Here is a 24,110-nt window from a genome sequence, read left to right as displayed (position 1 = left end):
GAGCATTTCATCTGGAAGCTGTCGGCAAACTGCGCAACTCTTCGAGGAACTGCTTGCAGTATCTTCCTGTGTTGTCTGAGTGTACCTGTCTCTTTCTCACACTCTCTTTTCTGGAGGACGAGTGACTACGCTGTTCAGGGGCAGCTCAAATTACAGCCTGATGGGCAGTTATTTTAGGAGCAGACTACAAGTGCCAGCGTGGGTCGAGGTTCTGCGAGGTCTAACGTTATTTGTTCAGCTCCTCACCATGAATCAGTGATTCCCTTCTCATTTCGCTGTACGTGGAAACACACCTAAAACTCTGAGCGACTATGGGGTTCCGCTGGCTCTTTGATAGATGCACACACAGCCGTGTTACTGGGCCCCCATTCTATGCTAATCAGAAGCTGATGCAGTCTTACTCTATGCAATCAAGAGAAGATAACACGTCTAGGCTTCTATGGCGGAAGGAAGATTCGGACCGGCTCGTACAGGACAGGGCCAGTCAGAGTGTCCCAGGCCATGATCAAACATTAAACAACTCTGCTTGCCAAGAACGGGAGTCACGCACAGCATTTTAGGAAGACACTAATATGGCACATGAGTCAGCACAGTTGCCTCTACCAGCTATTGAACTTCATGGAACAGACTGCCAAAAAAGGCACAGTTGATGGGTCACATATTTAGAATTTTCACAATGTGATTTGACACCATAAAACCTAATAATAATAGTCACTAAATGCTTCAACATGTGCCTCAAGTTATGTTAGAACATGTCAGTCTTTGTCCCATAACAAAAGCTATTAAAAAGTATTATATCTTGTTTTAACAACCATTTGACCCACTGCTATACCTTTGCGGGATAATTGTAAAGCTTTTTTACAATTTGATCGCCCTTTGCCTTGTGTACTCTGCTTCTTCCCTGAGATTGTCTTAAATTTTACATTGCTGTTTCTGTTATGACTTTGATATGTGGCCTCCTGTTGCACTTTTTGTGTTTGTTGCTACATAGCTCTTTGACTGTAACAAAATGAACAGTCATTAAACGTCATAGTATAATCAGGGTGAAAATGGGATTTCTAAAGCTAACTTTATTTATAAATGTATTGCTAATGAAGCCAAGTCTGCCAACATGGGCAAAGCGGTCCTTAGATGCTCTGTCCTTTTCACTTAATTCACACATTGTCGTTTTTGCTATGTGCAGCAAGCTGAACACCTGACAAAGCAAATATGACAAAGCTGATCAGCTCTAAAGCACAAATCTTCTGCACCTATGAGCCCTTTGGATTCAGGCCTTCATTTAGCAACAATGCTGATAACAGGTCCAATGCATTTCATCAGCTCAAAAGTCCAAAAAGTAAGGCAAGTAAGGTAAACAGGAGTGTGTAGTAACACACAAAGCTGAAAGTGCTTAGGGAAGTTACCAGCCTTTACGCAAATCAGGGCGGTGGAAGGATTTTTGTGAAATAAGGACTGTACCAACAGGCTTTCAGCATAGCAGGCAGTCACAATGAGTAGACATAGCTAACACAGCAAAGTCATAATGAGTCATTTCCTTCAAATTCAAGGACAACAAACACAGGAAATGCTGAAGACCTATGACTAGGTTTTATTCAGTAATACACCATTAGCTGTTAAACATGTATTTACTTTTTTTTTTAAATCATTAAAAAAGTTTCATGCTATGTACAAGGTACCAGCATAGATACTGCAAAATATATTACATCTTACATCCAGTGGTATAAATTATACATACATTAAATATAACAATACATTTATTTTTTTAAAGCAAATTTTTCACACTTTACAGCATACCAAAGGAGTGCAGAGAATTCTCTCTCTCTCTCTCTCTCACACACACACACACACACACACAGACACAGACCTATAGTCATATCTTTGTGGGGACCATCCATTCAATTATATGTGAAACACCAAAATTCAAAGATGACGACCCTAACCCCTGCCCAGCCCTAACCTTAAATATAAGTAGCCAAACAAAATACAAGACTTTTGGCATTTTTAGTTTTTTGCTTGCAGTCACCAATTTTTATAAAACTGATGTTATCCTTATGGGGACCAGAAAAATGGTCCCCACAACATCAAAATAACAGGCTTTTATCATGGGAACATCTGGGCATGCACACACACACACACACACACACAAATGTTTAAATAGCTTTAAACATTTCCTTTGAATTTTGATATATGCATAGTACTGTTTAAATGCATGATCCGGTGATTCATTCACCCAGAAATACCCACACAAGCTGACTGGTCTCGCTCTCCCAAAAGCAATGCTGAAGCAGAAGTGAAAATGAGAAATTTGAGCCAATGGCCCATCTAACAGTTGCTAACACAGGTCTCAAGTGGACAGATCACTATGACTGAGAGATGTAAATTGATATGGAGCTCTATCTCTCCTTCCCAGACACGAAGCGACACTGCAACAGGTCTAACATGAAAACACAACCACAAAAAAGTCACCCATTTACAAACAGCATCAAGGTTCTGTAAAGACAATGCTCAGAATGTCATGAATGGGAAAGGAATCACTTTTTTGTGAGCTTGGTTATGGATTCAAAGGATCCCCAATCAAGGGCTACGGTGGTCTGAAGAGTAACATTGAGATGTAGCTACCCATAAGAGGGTGTCTGTGAAACTGGAAAAGTGCAGTGTCCACACAGTTCAGAGCTATGCAACTCACCCTCAGTAATTCTACTGTAGTCAATGGGTCCACTTAAACAACAGAATCAAACACAAACACATTAAATTACAGTTTAACTGCAACCATTGATCAATGCCCAAAGTAATAAATGCACTATGATCCAGCATTTAAAGTCTGAAGTTTGCCGGTTATGATACAATAAACACAGATTTAATCTAATCTCCCGTGAGGAAATTAACCACTAGGAGTAAGTGACTGGTCATTACTGGATTTTGCGTCAGACGTGTACAATTGCATTCTTGTGATTCATTATTGCATACAACCACAAACAAGGTTGATCAAACTTAATTAGTTTATTTAGACTTGCGTTTGTCAGTACTGTTTTTCCTCCAACACCACATGAATAGGATTTATTTTTAGTGTAAAAATTGGATCAAGGCAACATGTTTCTTCTGGCTATGATCCAGAATTAGCCGATGATACAGAATACAGGTTACATTATGTATTATATTCAGAACTGAAAAATGTTCTCAGGGCAGAAGGAAAAATGATTGGATCAGAGTGATAACCAATCAGATTGTAGAGGAGGTGGGTCCTGCCTCCTCTAGTTGCTTGGACCCAACTCCTCTACAATCTGATTATCTCGCTGAACCAATCATTTTTGCTTCTGCCCTCAGAACATTTTTGTGTAATTAAAACTCCCATGAGAAAGAAGTATGAGTGCTGACAGACCACTTCAACCCCCATCCCACACCTCCATGATGCAAACCAAATGAAACACAAATGATAGGTATCAGCATCGTTATTGCGGCAAGGACTGAGGTTTCACTTTGTTGAGGGATTTGAGTTGCCTGAACAAATTATATTTATTTATTCCAAAAGGACAGATGGAAACAAGGAGCAATTATCAGGTTATATTATGATTCTTCATTGAAATGAAAGTCTCCCAAAGCACAATACAAATACATAATTTTAATAAGCTTCGTTTTATGACAGCCCAAGTCTGTGAGACCTGCCCATTGGTAGGACTAAGGTAGCATGGTTCCACATGGTCTGATGAGAGAGACTGCCCCCAACCACCGTAAACTACAGTTCACAATCATAGTGGATACAGGATGATTCAAGGAGGTCTTTTAACGCTTTGTGACAGAAGTGCATTTATTATTATCAGCAGACATTTTCCATCCATCCATCCATCCATCATCCATCCATCCATCCATCCATCCATCCTCGAACCACTTATCCTGGTCAGGATCACAGGGAGGCTGAAGCTTATCCCAGGCACCATAGGACTCAAGGCAGAGGTACATCCTGGATGGGATGCCATTCCGCCGCAGGGCAGTGATGATGATCTTTGACTATGGCTTTATTTTTCTCCATAAAGATGTGCCCCCCCCCCCCAGTTTAATGTCAGCAGTGCTTCTGGCCTGCAGATGTGTTCTTCTGAAGCAGTGTAATGCCGTCATACCCTAGTTGGATGGGGGGCTCAGTTTTAAAGATTGTGGAGGCACTGGAAGGTGGGACCACGCAGGGAGGAGACAGTGGGAGGGTGCAGGAAGTGTCCCACTCACTGGACTGAGGGTTGGGGGTCCAAGACGAGGAGGAAGACACAGTGCCAGTAGGGCTGGGGTGGGATGGTGAAGGGGGGGCCTCACAGCCACTGGCCAGCACGTCAGTGACAGAACCAGAGAGCGGGAAGCACTTCTGTTTGTGGGCCTTCAGCATGTTGGAGAAGCGGAACCGCTGGCCACACACCTCGCAGGGGTACGGCTTCTCGCCCGTGTGGGTCCGCTGGTGCCGCTTCATGTTGGGCCGGCTGGTGAAACTCTTCCCGCAGAAATCACAGATGAAAGGCTTTTCTCCTGGAGACAAACAGTGGAGGTAGAAACACAGCAGGGGAGCTGGCAATTGGACATTAACCCGCGGATAAATCTACTAATCAATCAGTCATAAAAAGCAGTTACTTTATTAGGTAAGAAGTCGCCTGAAAAATCTCGACATCCTTAACTAATTTCAATTCATCCAATAGAATTGTATTTCCAGTATAGAGCACTTTTAATAAGGAACATTGCCTTTTACACACTGCCAGGCTGCAGGCCTGAAGTGACAGTGGCAAGGAAGCGGAATCCACCAATGGGAGAGCGGAATAAACCTTGGCAGAAATCAGGGGAAACCTATCCTCCTGTAGCTGGCAGGAGGATAGGTTGTAGGATAGCGCAGTTAGGCAGGTAGTCATACTGGCAGTGAGGCAGGCAGGTGAGGTGGATTAGGTAGGTAGTTTGGAACAGGCAAGAGACAGGTAGGCAGAGACATGTCTGGCCATTGGGAAGGCAGGGAACGCCCTTGTATCTAGGCTTCCAATTGGTTCACCAAAGAGAGGGGAGGGAATAAGGTAAGTGCATTGGCAAATGAGGAAGAGGATACTGACAATGCAAGACATGCAAGCTCTGGTAGGTCTAGCTTTGGAGAGGCAGGTGAGAACGCAGGCACAGACTGACTGCACAGACAGCTAGTGCCCCCCAAAGCCAGGGGTAGGTAGTCTTGTCCGCATAAGGCCGGTATGTATGCTGGATTTTGGGTTAACCTTTAGGTCAGCTGCTCAAGCCCAGGTGTGAGGACTCTTCATCTAATCAGTCGTCTAATTAGTCATTTAATAATGGAGTTGTAGTGAAAACCCGCACACAAAGTAGTCCTTTCTGGATAAGATTGCCCACTCCTGCTGCATTCCATTTGAACTCGTAACTCGGAAATTCCAAGTTCCTGGAAATTTCAACTGGAACACCCCCCTGAAGTCGGAATTCCTACTCATAAAAGTAGGAGGAATCTACACAACCCTGACCTCAGAATTCAAGATGGCTGTGCCCTTTATCAACAGAAGTTAAAGCTGAAGTTTTATACTGTTTATTAGCACTTTCGTGTTTTTTGTGCAAAATACCACGTAATGTGTTATCAACTGATATTGCTAACAATGGCTAACAAATAACCGGGCTAGAACTGGAGCCTGTTTCAGGAAGCAGGATTTCTTGCTTAGCCGGATAATTTGTCAGATTTAAGGTAGTCTGGGCTAAATGAAAGTGAACGAAGATAAAGGCCATTTTTACTGGGGTAAATTAAATCTGACAAGTTGTCTGGCTAAGCAAGAAATCCTACTTCCTGAAACAGGTCCCTGGTATTGCTAAATGGCTTTCCAAGGTGCTGTTCTGGAACGCAGTTAACTCAGGTATGATGTCAGTCTCTGCTCCGACTTCTAGCCTTGGAGGTAAATGGAATGCAGTATAAGCTAAACGAAACAAGAGTTGTTAGCCCAGAGTTAAAAAGCTTGAAACTGGGCCTGATTCCTTCCTTGCTGGAAGACTTCTGTCTGTAAGCTAGGTAAGAAAATACCCTGCAGCCAAATGCAGTCCTTTCCACTCTGGAAACAGATAACCTTGCCCTTGAAATTGAAGCCAGCAAGGGGTGTTGTATAGGCCTAAAAGATCAGACGAGTACCTGCAGTAAGGTAGACCAGAGTTTTATGGGTTAGGAGTAATAGCTTCAAATCTATGTGAAGCTTATCAGGAAGTCAACAGGAAATCCCAATAAGAGCACTGACTGTAACATTAATGACTAAGTGCTATGGTAAGAAGTCATAAAGGCATGCATTTTTCCATATTATGGATGGACAGCATCTTCCTTGTCTAGCTATATTCCTCAGATGGAGGAAAACTGTTCAAGCAACACTTTGTATGTGAGCATCGAAAGATTCAACTATGGCATCAGAATTTTTAACCACTGTCCTACATTTATCAGAAAACCCTGTTTTTCGTCAATAAGGACCAACTCACAATACTTCTGTTTTATCTGTGTTAAGAAGTAGTTACTGGCTGTCCAGCTTCATATATCTACAATGTATAATACAGTCTTCAATTGTTGACAGCTCACCTGGTTTGAATGATACATATTGCTGTACATAATATCTGCCTGACAAATAAATCAGCGTGCCGATATCATCGGCTAATATGAGCTAATTGCAGATAAATCAGGACTGGCTTTTATAACAGACAATAAATGACAAAAAGAAACAGATGGAAGATGGATCCTTCAACCATGAGTGTTGTCGTTGCAATGTTTTTCCACTAGAGGGCACAATGCAACTCCCTGTTGACAACATGTGTTTTCGAATGCCAGAAACTTTTGCTTGTATTTTTATGCATTTCACTCTTATCAATTAAAACTTCAATATATTTTGTCGTGTTTTTGTCCAAAAGTACTATTTAGACAATAAAACATCTTTAAAATGTCATGTTAGCTTGGTGAGGACTTCTAAAGTACTACACATAACAAATGTTAGGGAAAATCTTTGTTTATACTACGTGTTTCTGGGAAAAAAATATGAAATAAAAAAAATCGGCCCATATTTCATTAGCGGATTTTTAAATCTTCAGATATCGAAATCTAAATCCTGTCTCTAGTACATAATCAACCCAACACCATGCAATAATGGGCCTAGAATTGGTCCTTGTGGGACACCATACTTTACTGTGGTGGATTCAGGGCAATGGCTGTTTACATGAAGAGCCTGGTAGCAGCACTGAAACCAGGAGAGGGCCTGCCCTTTAATACCGACTGAGCATTCTAGCTAGTGCAAAAGAATATCCTAGTCACCAGTATTGAATTCTACACTTATATCTAACAGGACCACCGCAGACAAAAATTCACAATTTGGGGTCATGATATATTTTTCACAAATGCAGTTTTTATACTCATACTGTGATGGGGTCTAAGGCGATAATGAATTGCCCTTCTCCTGTAGAAGAAAGTTCAATAGCAAATCATTTTTCCAGATCTTTGAGACAAGTGGTAGATTAGTGATAACTTGTAAATTTGTATAGTCACTAGGTTCTAGACTTGGTTTCTTAAAGAGAGATCAAATGAGGCCAAACCAGACAGTCTTGTAAACCTTTAATACAGGGGTGTCAAACTCCAGTCCTGGGGGGTCGGAGCCCTGCACATTTTTAGGTTTCCCCTCATCTAACACACCTGATTCAGCTCCTTGTGCTAATTACCACACAGCTGTTGAGCTGAATCAGTTGTGGTGGAACAGGGAAAGAACTAAGCTACACAGGGCTCCGGCCCTCCAGGACTGGAGTATTATAACCGAACGTCACATTAGTTTGTGTGAAGTTTAAATTTTATGACCAATATGTCAGGCTGTACATTTCATAAGACTTTTCTTAAATGAAGCAAACAGACCACAGCTACTACAAAAATGCTTAGTATTTATAGATGCTAGTTCAAGTTCAGTTTCATTAGAGGCCACACCTGTCAGGGAGAATGACTATGGAAGGCTGCCGCAATTACTGAAGTAATAGAATGGGCAAAACTGAGTAGCAAGCTTTAGTTAAACCTCAAAACTAAATTATTTGAGAGAGAGGGATTTAGAGGAAGAACAGATAGATGTTCCACAGAAATACCATGAAAAAAATCTAAGTATGCCTTATTACTTTACACAGGATGAAGCATGGAAGAGTATTTACCATATCAATATTAAAATCCCCAACAATTAAAGCTTTATCTGAGCAAATGAATAGATTAGTCAGGAAGTCTGAAAACTCCTTTTTAAAACTACTAAAATAACAGAGGATTGTCTCACGAATCTGGAGTCTTGGGTTAGAAAGATAACTAGTCGGATTTAAGGTAACCTTGGCTAAAAGCAAGTGAATGAAGATAAAGTCCATTTAAACTGGGTTACCTTAAATCTGACAAGTTACTTAGGTAAGCAAGAAATTCGGCATGGTGATAGAGACCCCAGAAGCTCTGTGAACAATGACAAAAGTAAATCATAAAGAAGAATTACAACAGCCAGCAACATTAAGAACAACGATTTAAAATGTGTTTAATCTGCAAATCAACTTCTCAGATCTCTAGATTCAACTCAAATTCAGCAACGTCACCACCTTGGTAATCAGGATGACGGTTTTTCTTAAGCATATCCAAAGGGACCAGATTCATTTAGTGCTATGAAGTCGTCTTGTTTAAACCAGATTTCTGTTAGGCATAAGGTAATGAGACTTAAGTCAGTTATGAGATCATGAATAGGCAATACCTTAGGGACTAATAACCTTACGTTCCAATGCTACAACTTTAACTTGACATCACATGTATCATGTCGCAGAGATTTTCACTTGATATTTATTATTATTTAAAACACACCTCTATTATTAACAGTAGAGATTCTCTGAATCATCTAATAATATTATGCATGGTAGAGAATAGAATAGTTAAATTCCTTTGCATTGTATGTCAAGAAACAGTCTTAAGCTGGTGGATTATTTGCTCACGCAGCTTTGCGTAGAGCGGTGAGCCTTGACCCATCTTTGCCTGTAAACAACTGAGCCTTTCACGGATGCTCCTTTTGTACTGAAGCACGATCGCATCACGTGTTCAAGACATTGTACAATGGCCACAAGGCAGGGAATAACCCAGGATGAGGTGCCAACCCATTGCAGGGCACACATACCATTCATAAACAGTCAGAGAACTCCAATTCACCTCAGAGGAAACCCAACAACAGCAAGAACATGCAAACTATCTGCACACAGTGGAGAATGGAACCCTGGTCTGCAGAGATGTGAGGTGACCACATTAACCACTGCCCTGGCGTGCTGGTCCCATTGTTGATATTGATCCCTCTTTAATCCTGGGGCCCATGCCGTAAACAAAGCACACATCTCCCATGGTTTACCACCTTGGCCCTTACCTTGCTTCCATCTCACATATGTCGCTTACGTGTTTTATTACATACATTGACCTGACAGGCATAACCTCGGACCAGGATGCAGCTATACAAACAAGCACACAATAACACAGCAGACTGCAATGTATAAAAAGGTGTTTTGTGTGCAAATGTTTACTGTGTATTCCAGAGTTCACTTTGCCCCACCATGATCAAGAATGGATAGTTTGCCTCTAATAATAATCCAGAGGTGTAAGTTCTGCATCTTTAGGTTTTGCAATCGTCAGAAAAATGTCTGCATGACAAAAAGTCTAGCGTTGAGAATGGGGAATTTTTTACTTGATTTTTTCTTCGCTGAATTGTTGATGACATTATTTCTCTAAGAGGTGATAGAAGGGACTCGTGGCAACACTGCAACATTTTGACATCAATCATATACTGAGATAAAAGCCAAGATAACAGTTGTTCTACAAAGTAATATGAAAGTGCAATGCAAGAACATCAGACCGCAGAAGAAATGAGCCACGAAAGATCAAACAAATGTTTGAAGCATAAACATACAGCGTATTTAAAAACGCAATCAATGTAATCTTTTGGGAGCATATCCTCAGGAGCTGATAGCTCTGTTTGGAAAATTATTTGTAATGATAAAGGAAAATAAAACACTTTGTCCATCAGTAAGCATCCATTAGCACTCACTCTCTCACCTGTGTGGGTCTTCACATGTTCATCGAAGTACTGCTTCATGTTGAAGTCCTTGCCGCAATGGCACTTGAACTGCTTGTGTCCAACGTGGACACTCATGTGGGACCGTAGCTGGTATTTGTACTGGAACCTCTTGTCACAGTTCTGCCATGCAGAGAGAAAGGCCAAATTTCCTTGATTTCCCTGAATTTCACATCCTGTTCAGCCTCAGGCACACTGTGCCAACAAAGCTGCCCAAACGAAGCAGAAGTTTATCACATGTTATTCACAAACGGAGAACCTAATCCAAACCTAAAGGGAAAGTCAAATGCAGTGCAGCGTAGATGTCACCAGGCACTGAAGTCTAGCTCAGACCCATCCATCCATCCATTCTAATGGCTTATCCAGTAAAAGGAAGGAGTGAACCTGGAACCTATGCCAGGAAGCTAAGACAGACAGACAGACAGACAGACAGACAGAGACAGACAGACACACACACAGACAGACAGACAGACAGACACACACACAGACAGACAGACAGACAGACAGACAGACAGAGACAGACAGACACACACACATACTATGGATAATTCAAACTGCACCACAGGTGATTTTACCAAGGATGTAATTGAGCCGCTTATTTATTGGTCAGAAGAAAATGCTATTTGAACATATCCATCCATCCATTTTCTATACCCGCTTGTCCTATGCAGCGCCGTGGGGGTCCAGAGCCAATCCCTTAAGCTACGGACGCAAGGCAGGGAATAAACCAGGACGGGATTCCAAATGTATTTGCTATGTTTTTTTTATAAATTCATTTATCTGAATGAATGACTGGTTGGCCTCTCTCCCCTCGCACCCCATAGGAGAAAAGCCCGGAGTCGCCTGTGACCTGTGCCGAAACCTTCATGGGAACATTATATGACAGTAATATATGATACTGCACATTGGGACCAGACACTGTTAATATCACTGTTGAAGTAATGTCTCCACATTACAATCAAAACAGTGCAGGTAATTACCATCACACCTGTGCCGTCATGGGGCAAGGATGACTATCCTGGTGGAAACGCTGATGGTAGATGACCGTTTTGCATCTGAGTCACCCCGAGTGCACTTACCTCCCCTACAAACCTCTCTGGAAACATTTATTAACACCAGCCTTTTAAGAACAAAAACATAGGTTTTATACGAATGGAAAATGAGTCAATAAGAATAATAACAATGTTTAATTTGTAATTCGGCAGCTTTCCATAACAGACCAGTGCCTTAAATGCCCCCCACAGCCTTACCGTGAGCTGTTATGATGAGCTGACACCGCCCCACCACATGCATGTCAGCCAGAAGCCGGAGTTCAATGCTAACCACGACAAACTCGGATCTTCTCAAATTCTCTGAGCATTTCAAAGACTTATTTATACTGATATGGGCAAAAGTAAAGATTTCTTTCTGCTTGATTACTCTGTGGCTATTGTACAGTTAAATAGTAATTTTTGCAATATCTACAAAGCATATAAAAAAAATAATCAAATCAACTGGAGTACTGATATGGTTATTAGTGGAATCAGTCTTGTGGTACATCCCAGAAAGGCTTGAATAATCACAATACTGAGTAAGGGCCTCCAGGTCCGGGTTCGAGGACCGCTGAGGGAAAAGTGCTATAAAGGCTATATGACACAGGGCTCACCTGACACGGGAAGGGCTTCTCCCCAGAGTGCAGAAGGGCATGAACCTTCAGGGACATGCGGCGCTTGAAGGATTTGCCACACATCTCACAGGTGAAGGGCATGTCTTCTGTGTGAGCTGTTGGTGGTTTGGGGGTGGGGGGGGGGAGAGAACAGCTAACATCAGATGCTGGGTCACAGGGCAGAGGGGGTTACAGGCTGGGAACATGGAAGACATATGACAGGAGTTACTGGGACAGGAGATTGTCAGCATGGCCCGTGGCAGATAATTTCCTGACTTACTCTGAAATCACGTCAAACGATTTTAAATTTCAACTGCCCACAGGCAGTTACTCCACAGACTTGCTAACCATACTTTACAAATTGTACATCACTTTGGATAAAAATCTCTGCTAATTAAATGTAAATAACAGGTAAAATGCTTTTTTAAATAGTCAAAGTCATTAAAAATACTCTTATTTAAAGGCTACATTTTTCTTGATAGCACACTGCTAGGACAGTTTGAATCTGTATTGGACTGGGTGTCTGTTCACGAGTGACAAGGTTGGAACTTCTTCAGTACAGAAAAGCAGTTATGACTGTACAGAGCTGGAGGCTAACTAGCTTTGTAAATTAAACCATTTGCTAAGTGACCAGAGTAACAAAGTCGAGTTTGACACAATGCAGGTAAGACTGGTGGCAATGGGTTAAAGGCTGGTTACAGAAGCAAGAAAGAGATTCAGGTGTTTTGGTTTTCAGACATGTGATAGTCAGGCCTCACCTACCGACCATATGTTTGCGAACATGCGTCAGTGTGTAGAACTTCTTGTCACATAGCTTGCATGTGAACTTCTTCTCCGGAAGGCTGTGCATGGCCATTAGGTGCCTGTGCAACACCCAGAGCTTCTTGAAAGACCTGCTGCATGACGTGCACTGGAGGCAGAGACAGGGCAGGGCCGGTGTCACTCACACACTTCTCTGTTACCGTTAGCAACATGGACTCACTGCGTCCAAGAGGGGTGACCAGATACTCCATGTCAGGGCGGAGACTTTGAGCTGGGACAGGATTTGTAAACCACCACTTTAATTAAAAGGACCTGGGTTTCAAGCACTGAGTTCTTGCTGTGTGCTGATTGGTCAGTCTTCTATAATCACACGTCACTAATGTTAAACAGCTGGATGGGTCTTTCAATCAACAAAACAGATGAAAGCGCAAGAGGAGGTTAACTATTTAGCCAAGCATGGGAGCCTTTCAGTTTTAAAGTAGCTTGTAAAACCTCAAGCATCTCCTAGTTCTTTCCTTGACATAGATTATCTGGTCACCCTGGCCCAAGATTGAAGGTAAGGACACTCACTACCAGAAATCAAGTCTGTCCTTTACAGAAGATTCAGTTAAACAGATGGGGCCCAATAAAATAATATCACCTGCATATATCTATTTCAGGGGCCTCCAACTCCGGTCCTGGAGAGCTACTATCCAGTCGGTTTTCAATCCTACCTGGCTTCTGATGAGCCACACCTGTTCTCAGGTAAATACCAGGAACAGGTGTGGCTCATCAGATGCCAAGTAGGATAGAAAACCTACTGGATAGTAGCTCTCCAGGACCGGAGTTGGAGACCCCTGATCTATTGCATCATCTGATTCATATCAAGTTTAAAAGTTTATTTTTCATAACAGCATTATGCCTTTGGTCACAATACCTAAGTAGAATTTTTCATAAATCTTATTACATTAATTCAAACAAATAAGATGCCTCTACTACAAATTAAATGTCTTATTATTAAAAGGTCTTGATATACTGTTTATGGGTGAATCTGTGCTGCCCTCTACCATCAAACATAAGGCATTGTTTCCACATGTCACTTATACAACTTATCACATGGAAACATCTCGGTTTAGTCATGAACCACTTCTTATGGTGGTGAAGGTATGTCACCCCATCTCTATTTGGTTAGCATGAACTCTGAGCATTAGGACCTACTGAGTGTTGAGAGCCTTGCTAGGGGAACCCTACCCAGCTTCTGCATCAGACACCAACAATGCAGGCTTAGGTCTACACAAGGCCAAGGAACCTGCAGTCCGTTCAACAGTGGTGCCCATTCTCTTTGGCAAAACAAAACTACGCTTACTGATCACATTGGTATGAAGCTGTGAAAAATTAGCAATGAAGCAGCAATACATATGGTCTTCTTAAATGGGGGGGGGGGGGTCCCCGAATAAAGTAGAGCTCTGCAGGTTAAAGGGGTGTTCAACCTCAAAACTGAAAAATATACACTACCGTTCAAAAACTTGGGGTCACTTAGAAATGTCCTTGTTTTCCATGAAAACATACATGAAATGGGTTTGAATAGGAAATATAGCCAAATAAATAGGAAATAGTCATTGACAGAGAAATAATTAGAAATATTAGAAATAATCATTTTTGAAATTAAAATAATAATTATGTTCTTCAAACTTTGCTTTTGTCAAAGACAATCTAGATGCCAGTTTACTGAGGTAATCGGATGAGATTTCACCCTGTGCTTCCAGAAGCATCTCCCACAAGCTGGATTGGCTTGATGGACACTTCTTACGCACCATTCGATCAAGCTGCTCCCATAACAGTGTTGAGATCCGATGACTGTGCTGGTCACTCCATTATGCACAGAATACCATTAGCCCATCTCAGTATTCTTTTTATTGGCCATTCTGAGATACGGCTTTTTCTTTCTTCCTTTGTAATTCTGCATAGAAGGCCAGCATCCCGGAGTTGCCTCTTCACTGTTGATGGTGAGACTGGTCTTTTGTGGGTACTATTCAATGAAACTGCTAGTTGAAGACCTATGAGGCGTCTGTTTCTTAAACTACACACTCTAATATATTTGTCCTCTCGCTCAGTTGTGCACAGGAGCCTCCCTCCCCTCTTTCTGTTGTGGTTAGACCCGGTTTGCGCTGCTCTGTGAAGGGAGTAGTACGCAGCATTGTACGAGATCTTCAGTTTCCTGGTTATTTTCTCGCATGGAATAACGTTCATTTCTCAGAACAAGAATAGACTGATGAGTTAAAGAAAGTTCTTTTTTTCTGACCATTTCGAGCTTCGAACCCACAATTGCTGATGCTTCAGGTACTCAACTAGTCCAAAGAAGGCCAGTTTTATTGCTTCTTTAATCAGCACAACAATTTCCATCTGTGCTAACATAATTGCAAAAGGGTTTTTTAATGATCAATTAACCTTTTAAAATGATAAACTTGCATTTGCAAACACAACATTCCACTGGAACACAGAACTAATTGTTATTGATAATGGGCCTCTGTACTCCTGTAGATATTCCATTAAAAAACAGCTATGAGTTTCCAGCTATGATAGTCATTTACAGCATTAAAAATGTCTACACAGTTTTTCTGATCAATCTGATGTCATTGTAATGGACAAAAAACGTGCTTTTTTTCAAAAGCAAGGAAATTTCTAAGTGACCCCAAATGGAGATGTCGGCTGTAGAAATGTCAGTTCCTACACTAAGAGAAAAGACCATTTTCTTCTATGGAACTCCACCCACCAATCATATCACTGCACAAAAGATATCGCCGTCGTGCCCGTGCTTGTATCTTCTGTGCAGTTATATGATCGGTGTGTGAATCGATTGGTGAGTTCCATAGAAGAGAATAGTTCCTACATTGCTCAGTACAAAGTCTGAGAATTATCTTGAGTAACTGGGTCATGATTTCTGGTAAGAGACATTGCTGTTGAATATTTTAAATGTATTTTTTTGGTGATTTAATCACCAAAGAAAGAATGTCATTCACTCCCGATATATTCAAGAGAAGACTGACATTCCTACGGCCTCCCAGCTTAGCAACCTAGATGGACTGATAGCTCTAAAGTCCCTCTAAAACATACCTTTCTCTGTATTTGGGTGTACTGCCCCTTTAATATGACAGACACAGGAGGCCATACCTGGATGTTCTTCTCACAATCTGTGTGCTGGTGCAGGGCCAGCTCGCTATCCAGCATAAACTTCTTATTGCATTTGTTGCAGACATGCATGTGCTGGTGCACGATGCTCCCATACTTCTGCTCAGACCTGGAGGTGCTCAAGGTGCGGGGGCACTTGCTGGAGTTGGTGGGTGTTGGCATGAACAGCGCCCTCTGGGGTTCTTGGGGTGACAGCTGCATCCGTTCAAGCTGCTCCCCAGCTTTCTGCTGGCCAAGCGTCATTGAGAAGGAACGTGTAATACTAATAGCCCTCTGGCTCCCCCTTGTGGGGTGTGACATATCAGCCTCCCAAGCTCTGCTGGTCTTTAAGTCCTTTGCTGTCCATCTCCTGCGATATCTCCTTTTGCTCTGCTGCTCCTCATCCACAGGGTTCACCCAATCTGCCTCTACCACAGAGACACGGTCCTGGGAAGGAGGCCCGGTGGGGGTAGCCAACTTGTCCCCCTTGCAGACACTGAGAGTCTGATTGTTGAGATTCACCTCCACAATTATTTGTTGCTGTGGGTAGGGCTCTTCCTCCAGCTTGGCAGCTTCCTCCTCCGAATCCACTGATTGCACGAAGTGAGTACAAGGCTGACCCACACTGCACTCCTGCACAGCCTCTAGAGGGCGCTGCCGAGGGCCCACCTGGGGCAGAGGCTGCGTCTGTCCCAAACCCAGCTCCTGGCAAGGGTACAACTCAGCTTCCTGTGTTCTCTGGCTGCCATTCTGAGTCATCCTCACCCCAGACCCTCTCTGCAGGTGTTGATGAGATATTATAAGAGCACCAGAGAGAGAAGACTGCTTCAGCTGAAAATGTGTATCCTCTGTGCCCCCTTTCAAGTTAAAGAGTAACAAACAGTGATTCCACAATTTCCCCAAAAAAGAAAAACAAGTAAGAGTATTTATAAAAATGCTTTAAAAACACAGCATATACCTCAATTCACTACTGAAAGTATAAAATGGCTAGAAGGGGCTCATATACATTCCACAGGTATGCAAATCTGCACTAAATCAGGAAAATGACAAGAGGAGAGGCTCATGCCAGTAAGGAAGCTGCTCTGCCAAGCTATCATGCCCTTCTACACCAAGCTATCATGCCCTTCTACATCAAGCTATCATGCCCTTCTACACCAAGCTATCATGCCCTTCTACACCAAGCTATCATGCCCTTCTACACCAAGCTAGCATGCCCTTCTACACCAAGCTAGCATGCCCTTCTACACCAAGCTATCATGCCCTTCTACACCAAGCTAGCATGCCCTTCTACACCAAGCTATCATGCCCTTCTACACCAAGCTAGCATGCCCTTCTACACCAAGCTATCATGCCCTTCTACACCAAGCTAGCATGCCCTTCTACATCAAGCTATCATGCCCTTCTACACCAAGCTATCATGCCCTTCTACACCAAGCTAGCATGCCCTTCTACATCAAGCTATCATGCCCTTCTACACCAAGCTAGCATGCCCTTCTACATCAAGCTATCATGCCCTTCTACACCAAGCTATCATGCCCTTCTACACCAAGCTAGCATGCCCTTCTACATCAAGCTATCATGCCCTTCTACACCAAGCTAGCATGCCCTTCTACATCAAGCTATCATGCCCTTCTACACCAAGCTATCATGCCCTTCTACTAGCAAGTACGGCAGCTCATCGGTGGCACTGGTCCACTGGAGACAAGGGCTGGGTGGTGGCAACGCTGGTATTCAGATGTTGCCTAAAGCTTGAGAGGGAGGCAGCAGTCTTACAAGATCATGATCTGCAGAAAGGCAGAGAAGGGGTGAGTCAGAGGAGGTCATTTAAAAATCCAGAGGTTAAGTCAAACCCCAATCGCTCCCCCCCTCCTCTGCTCTGGGCCCCATGGCAGAATCTCCCCAGGCACACAACAGCAATGCAAAACTAGTCTGGCTTTTCTCATGCAGAAAACTCTACAGTGTCTCACCGCAGAGCTTTCGTTTCATTACCAGAAAACCACACACAGCACAGCAAATTAGGGACATACACCGTGCAACACTCTAGTGCATACAGTATGTGACCCACCCTGTCAAATGCCAGTTTGAGTGACACAAATGCTACCTCTCCTTCTCCTGCAGGTCCTTCTCCTGCAGGTGCTTCCACACACACTCAAATACAAACACAGTAACATCATGTGAAGTGAGGGTCAGAGCAGTCAACTATTCTCAGATAAATTTCCCTTGGCAGCGGTATTTGGAGACAAATAACGTTTTTTGAATTGAATTGAATTCCCCCCCCCCCCCCCAGGAAGTCATGCGGTGGAAAAACTGCATCTCAGCAGATTAGCAATAAACAAATATCAAAGAAGGGGCTGGTGGAAAACTTCTTTCATTTGTAGGTTTGTTTATTTGCTTTGCATGCAAAAGAGTCACACCTAAGATTGGCCCAGCTCCATTGCAAATGATTCCAGGTTACATACGTTTTAGTGACATGTGACATACATACATTTCACTGTGACTGGCCAAAGTAATTTCACCTTCATTCCATGACTTGTTTCCCCTTACTTGCTTCAGCTGAATTGATTTTTGCTCTCAACTATTTCGGTACTTCCCAAAGATCAACATACGCTCCAGATCACCTCTTTAGGTTTTCACTTGACTAAGCCTATTTTGCAATGCTTCCCAATTTCTCTAAATAACTGGATCTTTGGCATTATATCTCTTTCAAACCCTGATCGGTATCTTTAGAGCCATCTTGTCTTTCTTCGGACCCTACTTTCTTCCCTTTTCCAGATTCAGTTTATATGTGTATATGCCAATTTTAGCAATCTCAGTGTATTTTTTTAATTACTCTTCCATAAGCACACCTATATGTTTTATCCGCTTAACCTCTTAATAATTGTAAATTAATCAAAGCAATCAATTTTACAATATATGGCAAATCAAAAAGCTTTATGATATCTGTATACATGTTTGACTAGTTTACTCATGAATAACAAGGTTATATCACTCTCTTATCTTCCTACAAACTTACTTCAAACTCCACACTGTAGCCCAGCCTTGTATGTCTGTACACATACTGCTGCATTTAGTGAAAATGCTTGTGAATGTCTCTTTACCAGTCAACCCTTGGCTTGCATATGCCCCCCCCCCCCCATCACACCCCCCCCCATCACACATGCTAGACAGTTCCTGTTGTGAAATGGCTGTTCTTTTCAGTTTATCAGCTTACATACACCAATCAGCCATAACATTAAAAGTACTGGCAGGTGAAGTGAATAACATTAATTATCTTGTTACACAGGTGCCATTGTATGCTGGGGAAGCGAACAGTCAGTTCTTGAAGTTGAAATGATGGAAGGAGGAAAAATGGCCGAGCGTAAGGATCTGAGTGACTTTGCCAAGGGCCGCATTGTGATGGATAGATGACTTAGTCAGAGCATCTCCAAAATAGCAGGTCTTGTTGGGTGTTCCCAGTATGCAGTGGTCAGTACCTACCAAAAGTGGTCAGAGGAAGACCAACTGGTCAACCAGTGACAGGGTCATGGGCGCCCAAGGCTCACTGATGTGCACGGGGAGTGAAGGCTACCCCGTCTGGTCTGATCCCGCAGGAGAGCTACTGTAGCACGAATTGCTGCAAAAGTTAATGCTGGCTGTGACAGGAAGGTGTCAGAACACACAGCGCAGTGCAGCTTGCTGTGTATGGGGCTGCATAGCTGCAGACTGGTCAGAGGACCCATGCTGACCTCTGTCCTCCACCAAAAGTGCCAACAATGGACACGTGAGAATCAGAACTGGACCATGGAGCAATGGAAGAAGGTGGCCTGGTTTTACGAGTTACGTTTTCTGTTACATCATGTGGAAGGCCGGGTGTGTGTGTGTCGTTTACCTGAGGAAGAGATGACACCAGGATGCATTGTGGGAAGAAGGCAAGCCGGTGGATGCAGCGTGATTCTCTAGGCAATGTTCTGCTGGGGAATTTTGGGACCTGACATTCATTTGGATGCTACTGACACGTACCAGCTACAGAAACATTGTTGCAGACCAAGAACATCCCTTCATGACAGTAGTATTCCCTGTTGGCAGTGACCTCTTTCAGCAGGTTACTGCGCCCTGCCACACTACCAAAACTGTTTAGGAATGATTTGAAGAGCGTGAAAAAGAGTTCAAGGTGTTGACTTGGTCTCCAAATTCCCCACATCTCAATCTGATCAAGCATCTGTGCTGGAAAAGCAAGTGTTTTCAATTGATGTCCCACCTTGGAAGGATCTGCTGCTAACAATTTAGTGCCAGATACCACAGGACACCTTCAGAGATCTTGTGGAGTCCAGGCCTCGACAGATTAGAGCTGTTCTGGTGGTATGAGTGGAACCTACACAATATTAGGTAGGTGGTTTTAATGTTATGGCTGATCAGTGTAAGTGCATGGGTTTAATAACTAAACATAGGCTTAACCTGAACAAGTGTACATAAAGGAAAAACCTATATTTTTCAAAACATAGGTGAACAAATTATTTATCTCAGTCGTGGTTAAATGCAAATGCATATAAACCATACAATTAACTTCTGATCCAAATAAAGAATTATAAATACCAAAATCCTGTCTATTTTGTTAATGCAATTTCCAAAATATCAGTCAAATTTTTTCTTTCTGTGAAAAATTTAAACTCAGCAATTTATAAACACAAAAAAGAAATGATTGTTCATATTGTTAGGCAGTGTCTGTTTTTGGTGTGCAGATTGGCTAGGAGAGTGAGCCTCCTGCCTGAATGTTATGGTGTCATAAGACCCATAATGACAGCAAACTTCGAGGCGATATTTGAGATTGAACCCTGTGTTGTTAGTGAATGTTTTCAGATCTTAATCACATGTGTTCTTCAGAAAACAAAAGCACAAAATTCCATATTCTCTGACTGTGCAGTTTATCTCCAATTTCTTGAATTCGACACTAGGCAATGCAATGCTTAACTTAATGACCATTTGTGCAAAATGCATCAGGTCCACCACAGGCCTACTGTGTACCTTTGAAGAAGCGTAACCCCTGTGTGTGTCAAGATGACCCAAAGACGAGGCACTTGAGGTCCCACAGGGGAAAGTTGACCAAGATGAACATCACAAATATACATTGTGGGATACATTACAGTAGAATTATATATAATCACATGAGTAATCTGGGGGTAAAAGAATACAGAAAAAGTTTAGCTGTCAGGACCTAGATGCTGATGATGGATGAAGGTTGTTCTTACACAGACCTGGCAAACATCATCCACTAACAACCCCAAGATGGTTTCCATCGCACTTTTCAAAAGAGGAGTGTCACATGTGAAATTGGGCATGACCTCCCCTTGTAACAAAAATCAGACACACCCAGCCTCTCTTCTGTTTTCATTTGGGGATCCCTGGTTTTACAAATGCTAGAACCCCCTGAACTAGCCTATAAATCTTTCATCTCCCATGGAGAGAATAGTACTTTTAGGAAAAGATCTGGAACTTTTGTAAAACATTCTGAAAAACTTTGGATTGAAACACAGCTTAATGAAACTGTGATTTCCAAGAAAGGACAGAGGACATCTTGACTGTTTTTACTTTTGCCTGTGGGTAAAGTGAGTTTCACAGGAAGTCAGGTGCGTCGGCTTTTCGTAGAGAAACCTCCGGGCTGATTTCCAATGATTACTACGCCTACGCTGCGGGCGAAGCACTACGTGGGTGTTTTTCAAAGAGTTTAGAAATGAAAAGACAAAACCACAAAGAGCCACAATATTTTACAGAACGCTGCTTTCAACTTTGGCTGACTAGTGGCTGTTTTCAAAGCCAGGAGCTCCATCTTATGGTAAAACTATTTTGTGTCTCTACATATCAACTACATCACCAACACAAATACTCACAGCTATGAATGTTAATCATGTACAGTACAGCAGCTGTGAATTTTAGGAATTACCTTACTTTTCTGCTGCTGCACTGATAGCCTACCTAAGATTGTTGCAGATATCTCCAAAACCAAAACCTCTCACCATGTTTGCGGCATAACCCAGTGGAATTTCACTTTGAGTGGTTAGCAGAGCTTGACAATGCGTGTGTTGCCAACAAACCATTTAAGAGCATCATTCAAGGCTGTATTATCATATGAACTATCAAACAAGATAAAAAATTGTCATACTAGACCGGACAAATAAGACCGGTAACACAATCAATCAAGCCTTTTCAGTTCTTATCACTAAATCAAATGCTCAGATAGAATTTAAATTCATTCAGGAATGTTAGTTGAATGTCATTTGTTAGCTAGATGGAAAAATGATTTAGTCACGAGCTTCGGGCATCGATCACGATGCGGACACGTGCTTTGAAACCCGCGTGAATTCCAGCACTTTCACGCACTCGATCATTCAGTAAATTCGTCGACTGCCTTCGGCTGTCAGTCTCAATTCCGTCCCTGTATTACTACTATTACTACGATCACTTCAGTACTGCGGCTAGTGTCAAGTTTTGACATGAATATTATACTTTTCAAACCGTTACGTAGCATGCATTACTCAAGGAAGGCAATTTTTCTTCTCCTTCGAAAGGACTCTTTTTACTTCCCACCCAAAATGCCAGGGAGAGCAGAATCGAAATACTAGTTACAGTACATATTCCACATGGTAAAAAATGCTAGTTTGCGTGGAGTCTGTTTAAAACAAAACTGTAAAATAGGAAGCTAAACCTTCGACGGATGCCCCCCCCCCAAAAAACCAAACAAACAAAAAAACTTTAAAGATAACATTTCCTATTCCTGCGATTCTTCCCCATCTTATTAAATAAAGGACAGATCCCTATCACAGTATAAACGGTAATACTCACCCTGCATATACTGTATAGCGCCCTCTCCTCCGCCGTTCACTATGGGATGCGCACACGTGCGCGTCTTTTTAACTATCCTGCGTGCTTCACCGCTTCTCTGAACAGCCAGCCTACTGTTCCACTCTCAGAAGCCAGTAATTATATACAAGTATTACGCATTTATTTAAAAACTCATACCAATTAAATTCACGTAGGCCTGCGTCGAAATCTCACATTATTATATTTTATAATATAGATTTAGCGCGATTTTTTGCGTGAGCGTAACAGTGAGCGTGCATGTCACGCCAGATGCGTGAGAGTTGACAGCCCAGGTATTACTGCTGACATATCGGAAAAAACGATATGGAATTATCTACAAAACTGTAGAGTGACTTAAGGCGACCAGTCACGCATGCTATAAATCCACTTGTTAAAATTAATGAGAAGCACCCAAAGAGCAGATACTGCAGTGAGAAGTTGAGCAGTATTGCACTGATGTCTGTTAGATATGTTTATATCACATAAGCAAAATGCGACAGCTGCATTACACTAAATATAACCATGAGTTTAAAGTGGTATCCTGTCATTATATTTTCTTAGTGTTCATTATATGAAACTGTATCTTCCTTTGTGCGCGGCAGCATCCTGCTTGTGCTGGGTTCTAGGTTGAGATGGATCTGAATCGCTGCCCACATCAAGCGTGGGATACAGTAGGGAGCTATCTTGTGGAACATAATCACTGCTGCAGGTGCTGTTCTGTTCTTCAGGTTGGTTCTGTTCCAGTTCTCACTGGAACCTGCAACTGAACTTTTATTCATCTCACTGTGGTAACAATGAGCATTATAGAAATTCAAGGATGAAACGTGTAACATTATCGGAAAAAGACGACCCCGTGCAGAGCCCCCCAGCGTGGCTTCGTGCATAGACCTGCTATCGGACCGGAGAAGAAAATAAACAGGAAACAGACACTAACTTCCTGTGCTTAAAAAAAATCGACCTGTTTCACATGTCGAGATGCCTCAACTTCAGATTAGATAATGGCGCGTAGAAGGTGATCACCAGCGAGTCACTGTACAGTATGAAATAACCAGATATATGGATCTGACAAAACCAGCCCAAACACAAACCCCACCACAATCAAATGGCCATAAAAATCACCAACAAACCCCAAAAATCACACTTGAAAGAACTGCCCAGCATAGTCTGCTCTTCAAGACGTGGTCCTCCACTAATCAAGACGGGAATATTGACTACTAATGAACATCCCTCTGAGTGTTACAAGACCCAATAAACCAGAGTATGAAAATTAGGAAAACAAAAAAAAACACTCAGCATAACATTTTACGGCACACAATTATACTCTAACTTACATGTACTCAAATCTATACCTAAATACTGCAGGGGATGTTTCACAGTATGGGCAGTTTCCGATGTAAATAAATACAACACAGTTTTTCATGAACTGGTGAAAAAGCTACTGCTGCATCGGAATACATTTTAGTTACTTCTGAGCCGTTTAAGCTCATTGTCGCCATCCAGTGGACAGCGAGGAGGATTCAAATTCCAGCGTGGGAAGGATTTTCATTCGCAGTCAATTACTGTTTCACTAAATGAGTAACAATAATAAAACAACTGCAGCATTAGCTAAGAGCATGTTATAATGTCACCCAGGA

The 24,110-nt window shown here is 42.2% G+C and overlaps 1 protein-coding gene across 1 annotated transcript; it reads right to left on the bottom strand.

Annotated features, from left to right (window-relative positions):
* Positions 1–1,565: 1,565 nt before the first annotated feature.
* On the bottom strand, positions 1,566–24,089 carry LOC111856114 (uncharacterized). Its single transcript, XM_023835790.2, has 6 exons — positions 22,459–24,089; positions 15,646–16,499; positions 12,496–12,643; positions 11,734–11,849; positions 10,070–10,211; positions 1,566–4,509 (listed from the first exon to the last, which is right to left on the bottom strand). Exons 1-6 carry the CDS (start codon positions 22,463–22,465, stop codon positions 4,058–4,060), a joined length of 1,719 nt encoding a protein of 572 aa, XP_023691558.2. The 5' UTR covers positions 22,466–24,089; the 3' UTR covers positions 1,566–4,057.
* Between the last annotated feature and the right edge of the window lie 21 nt (positions 24,090–24,110).

Source organism: Paramormyrops kingsleyae, chromosome 5 (assembly GCF_048594095.1).
Source record: "Paramormyrops kingsleyae isolate MSU_618 chromosome 5, PKINGS_0.4, whole genome shotgun sequence".
NCBI classification, from domain to species: Eukaryota; Metazoa; Chordata; class Actinopteri; order Osteoglossiformes; family Mormyridae; genus Paramormyrops; species Paramormyrops kingsleyae.
The sequence above is the reverse complement of the archived record's forward strand: the minus strand, read 5'-3'. Positions and strand labels throughout refer to the sequence as shown.

What these genes read in the sequence shown, in the direction of transcription:
- LOC111856114 (XM_023835790.2), bottom strand. An exon ending in ATTGTGAGAAGAACATCCAG is followed by an intron (nt 12,644 to 15,645) that starts GTATGGCCTCCT and finishes CTCTGCCTCCAG; the next exon opens with TGCACGTCATGCAGCAGGTC. An exon ending in TGTTCGCAAACATATGGTCG is followed by an intron (nt 11,850 to 12,495) that starts GTAGGTGAGGCC and finishes AACCACCAACAG; the next exon opens with CTCACACAGAAGACATGCCC.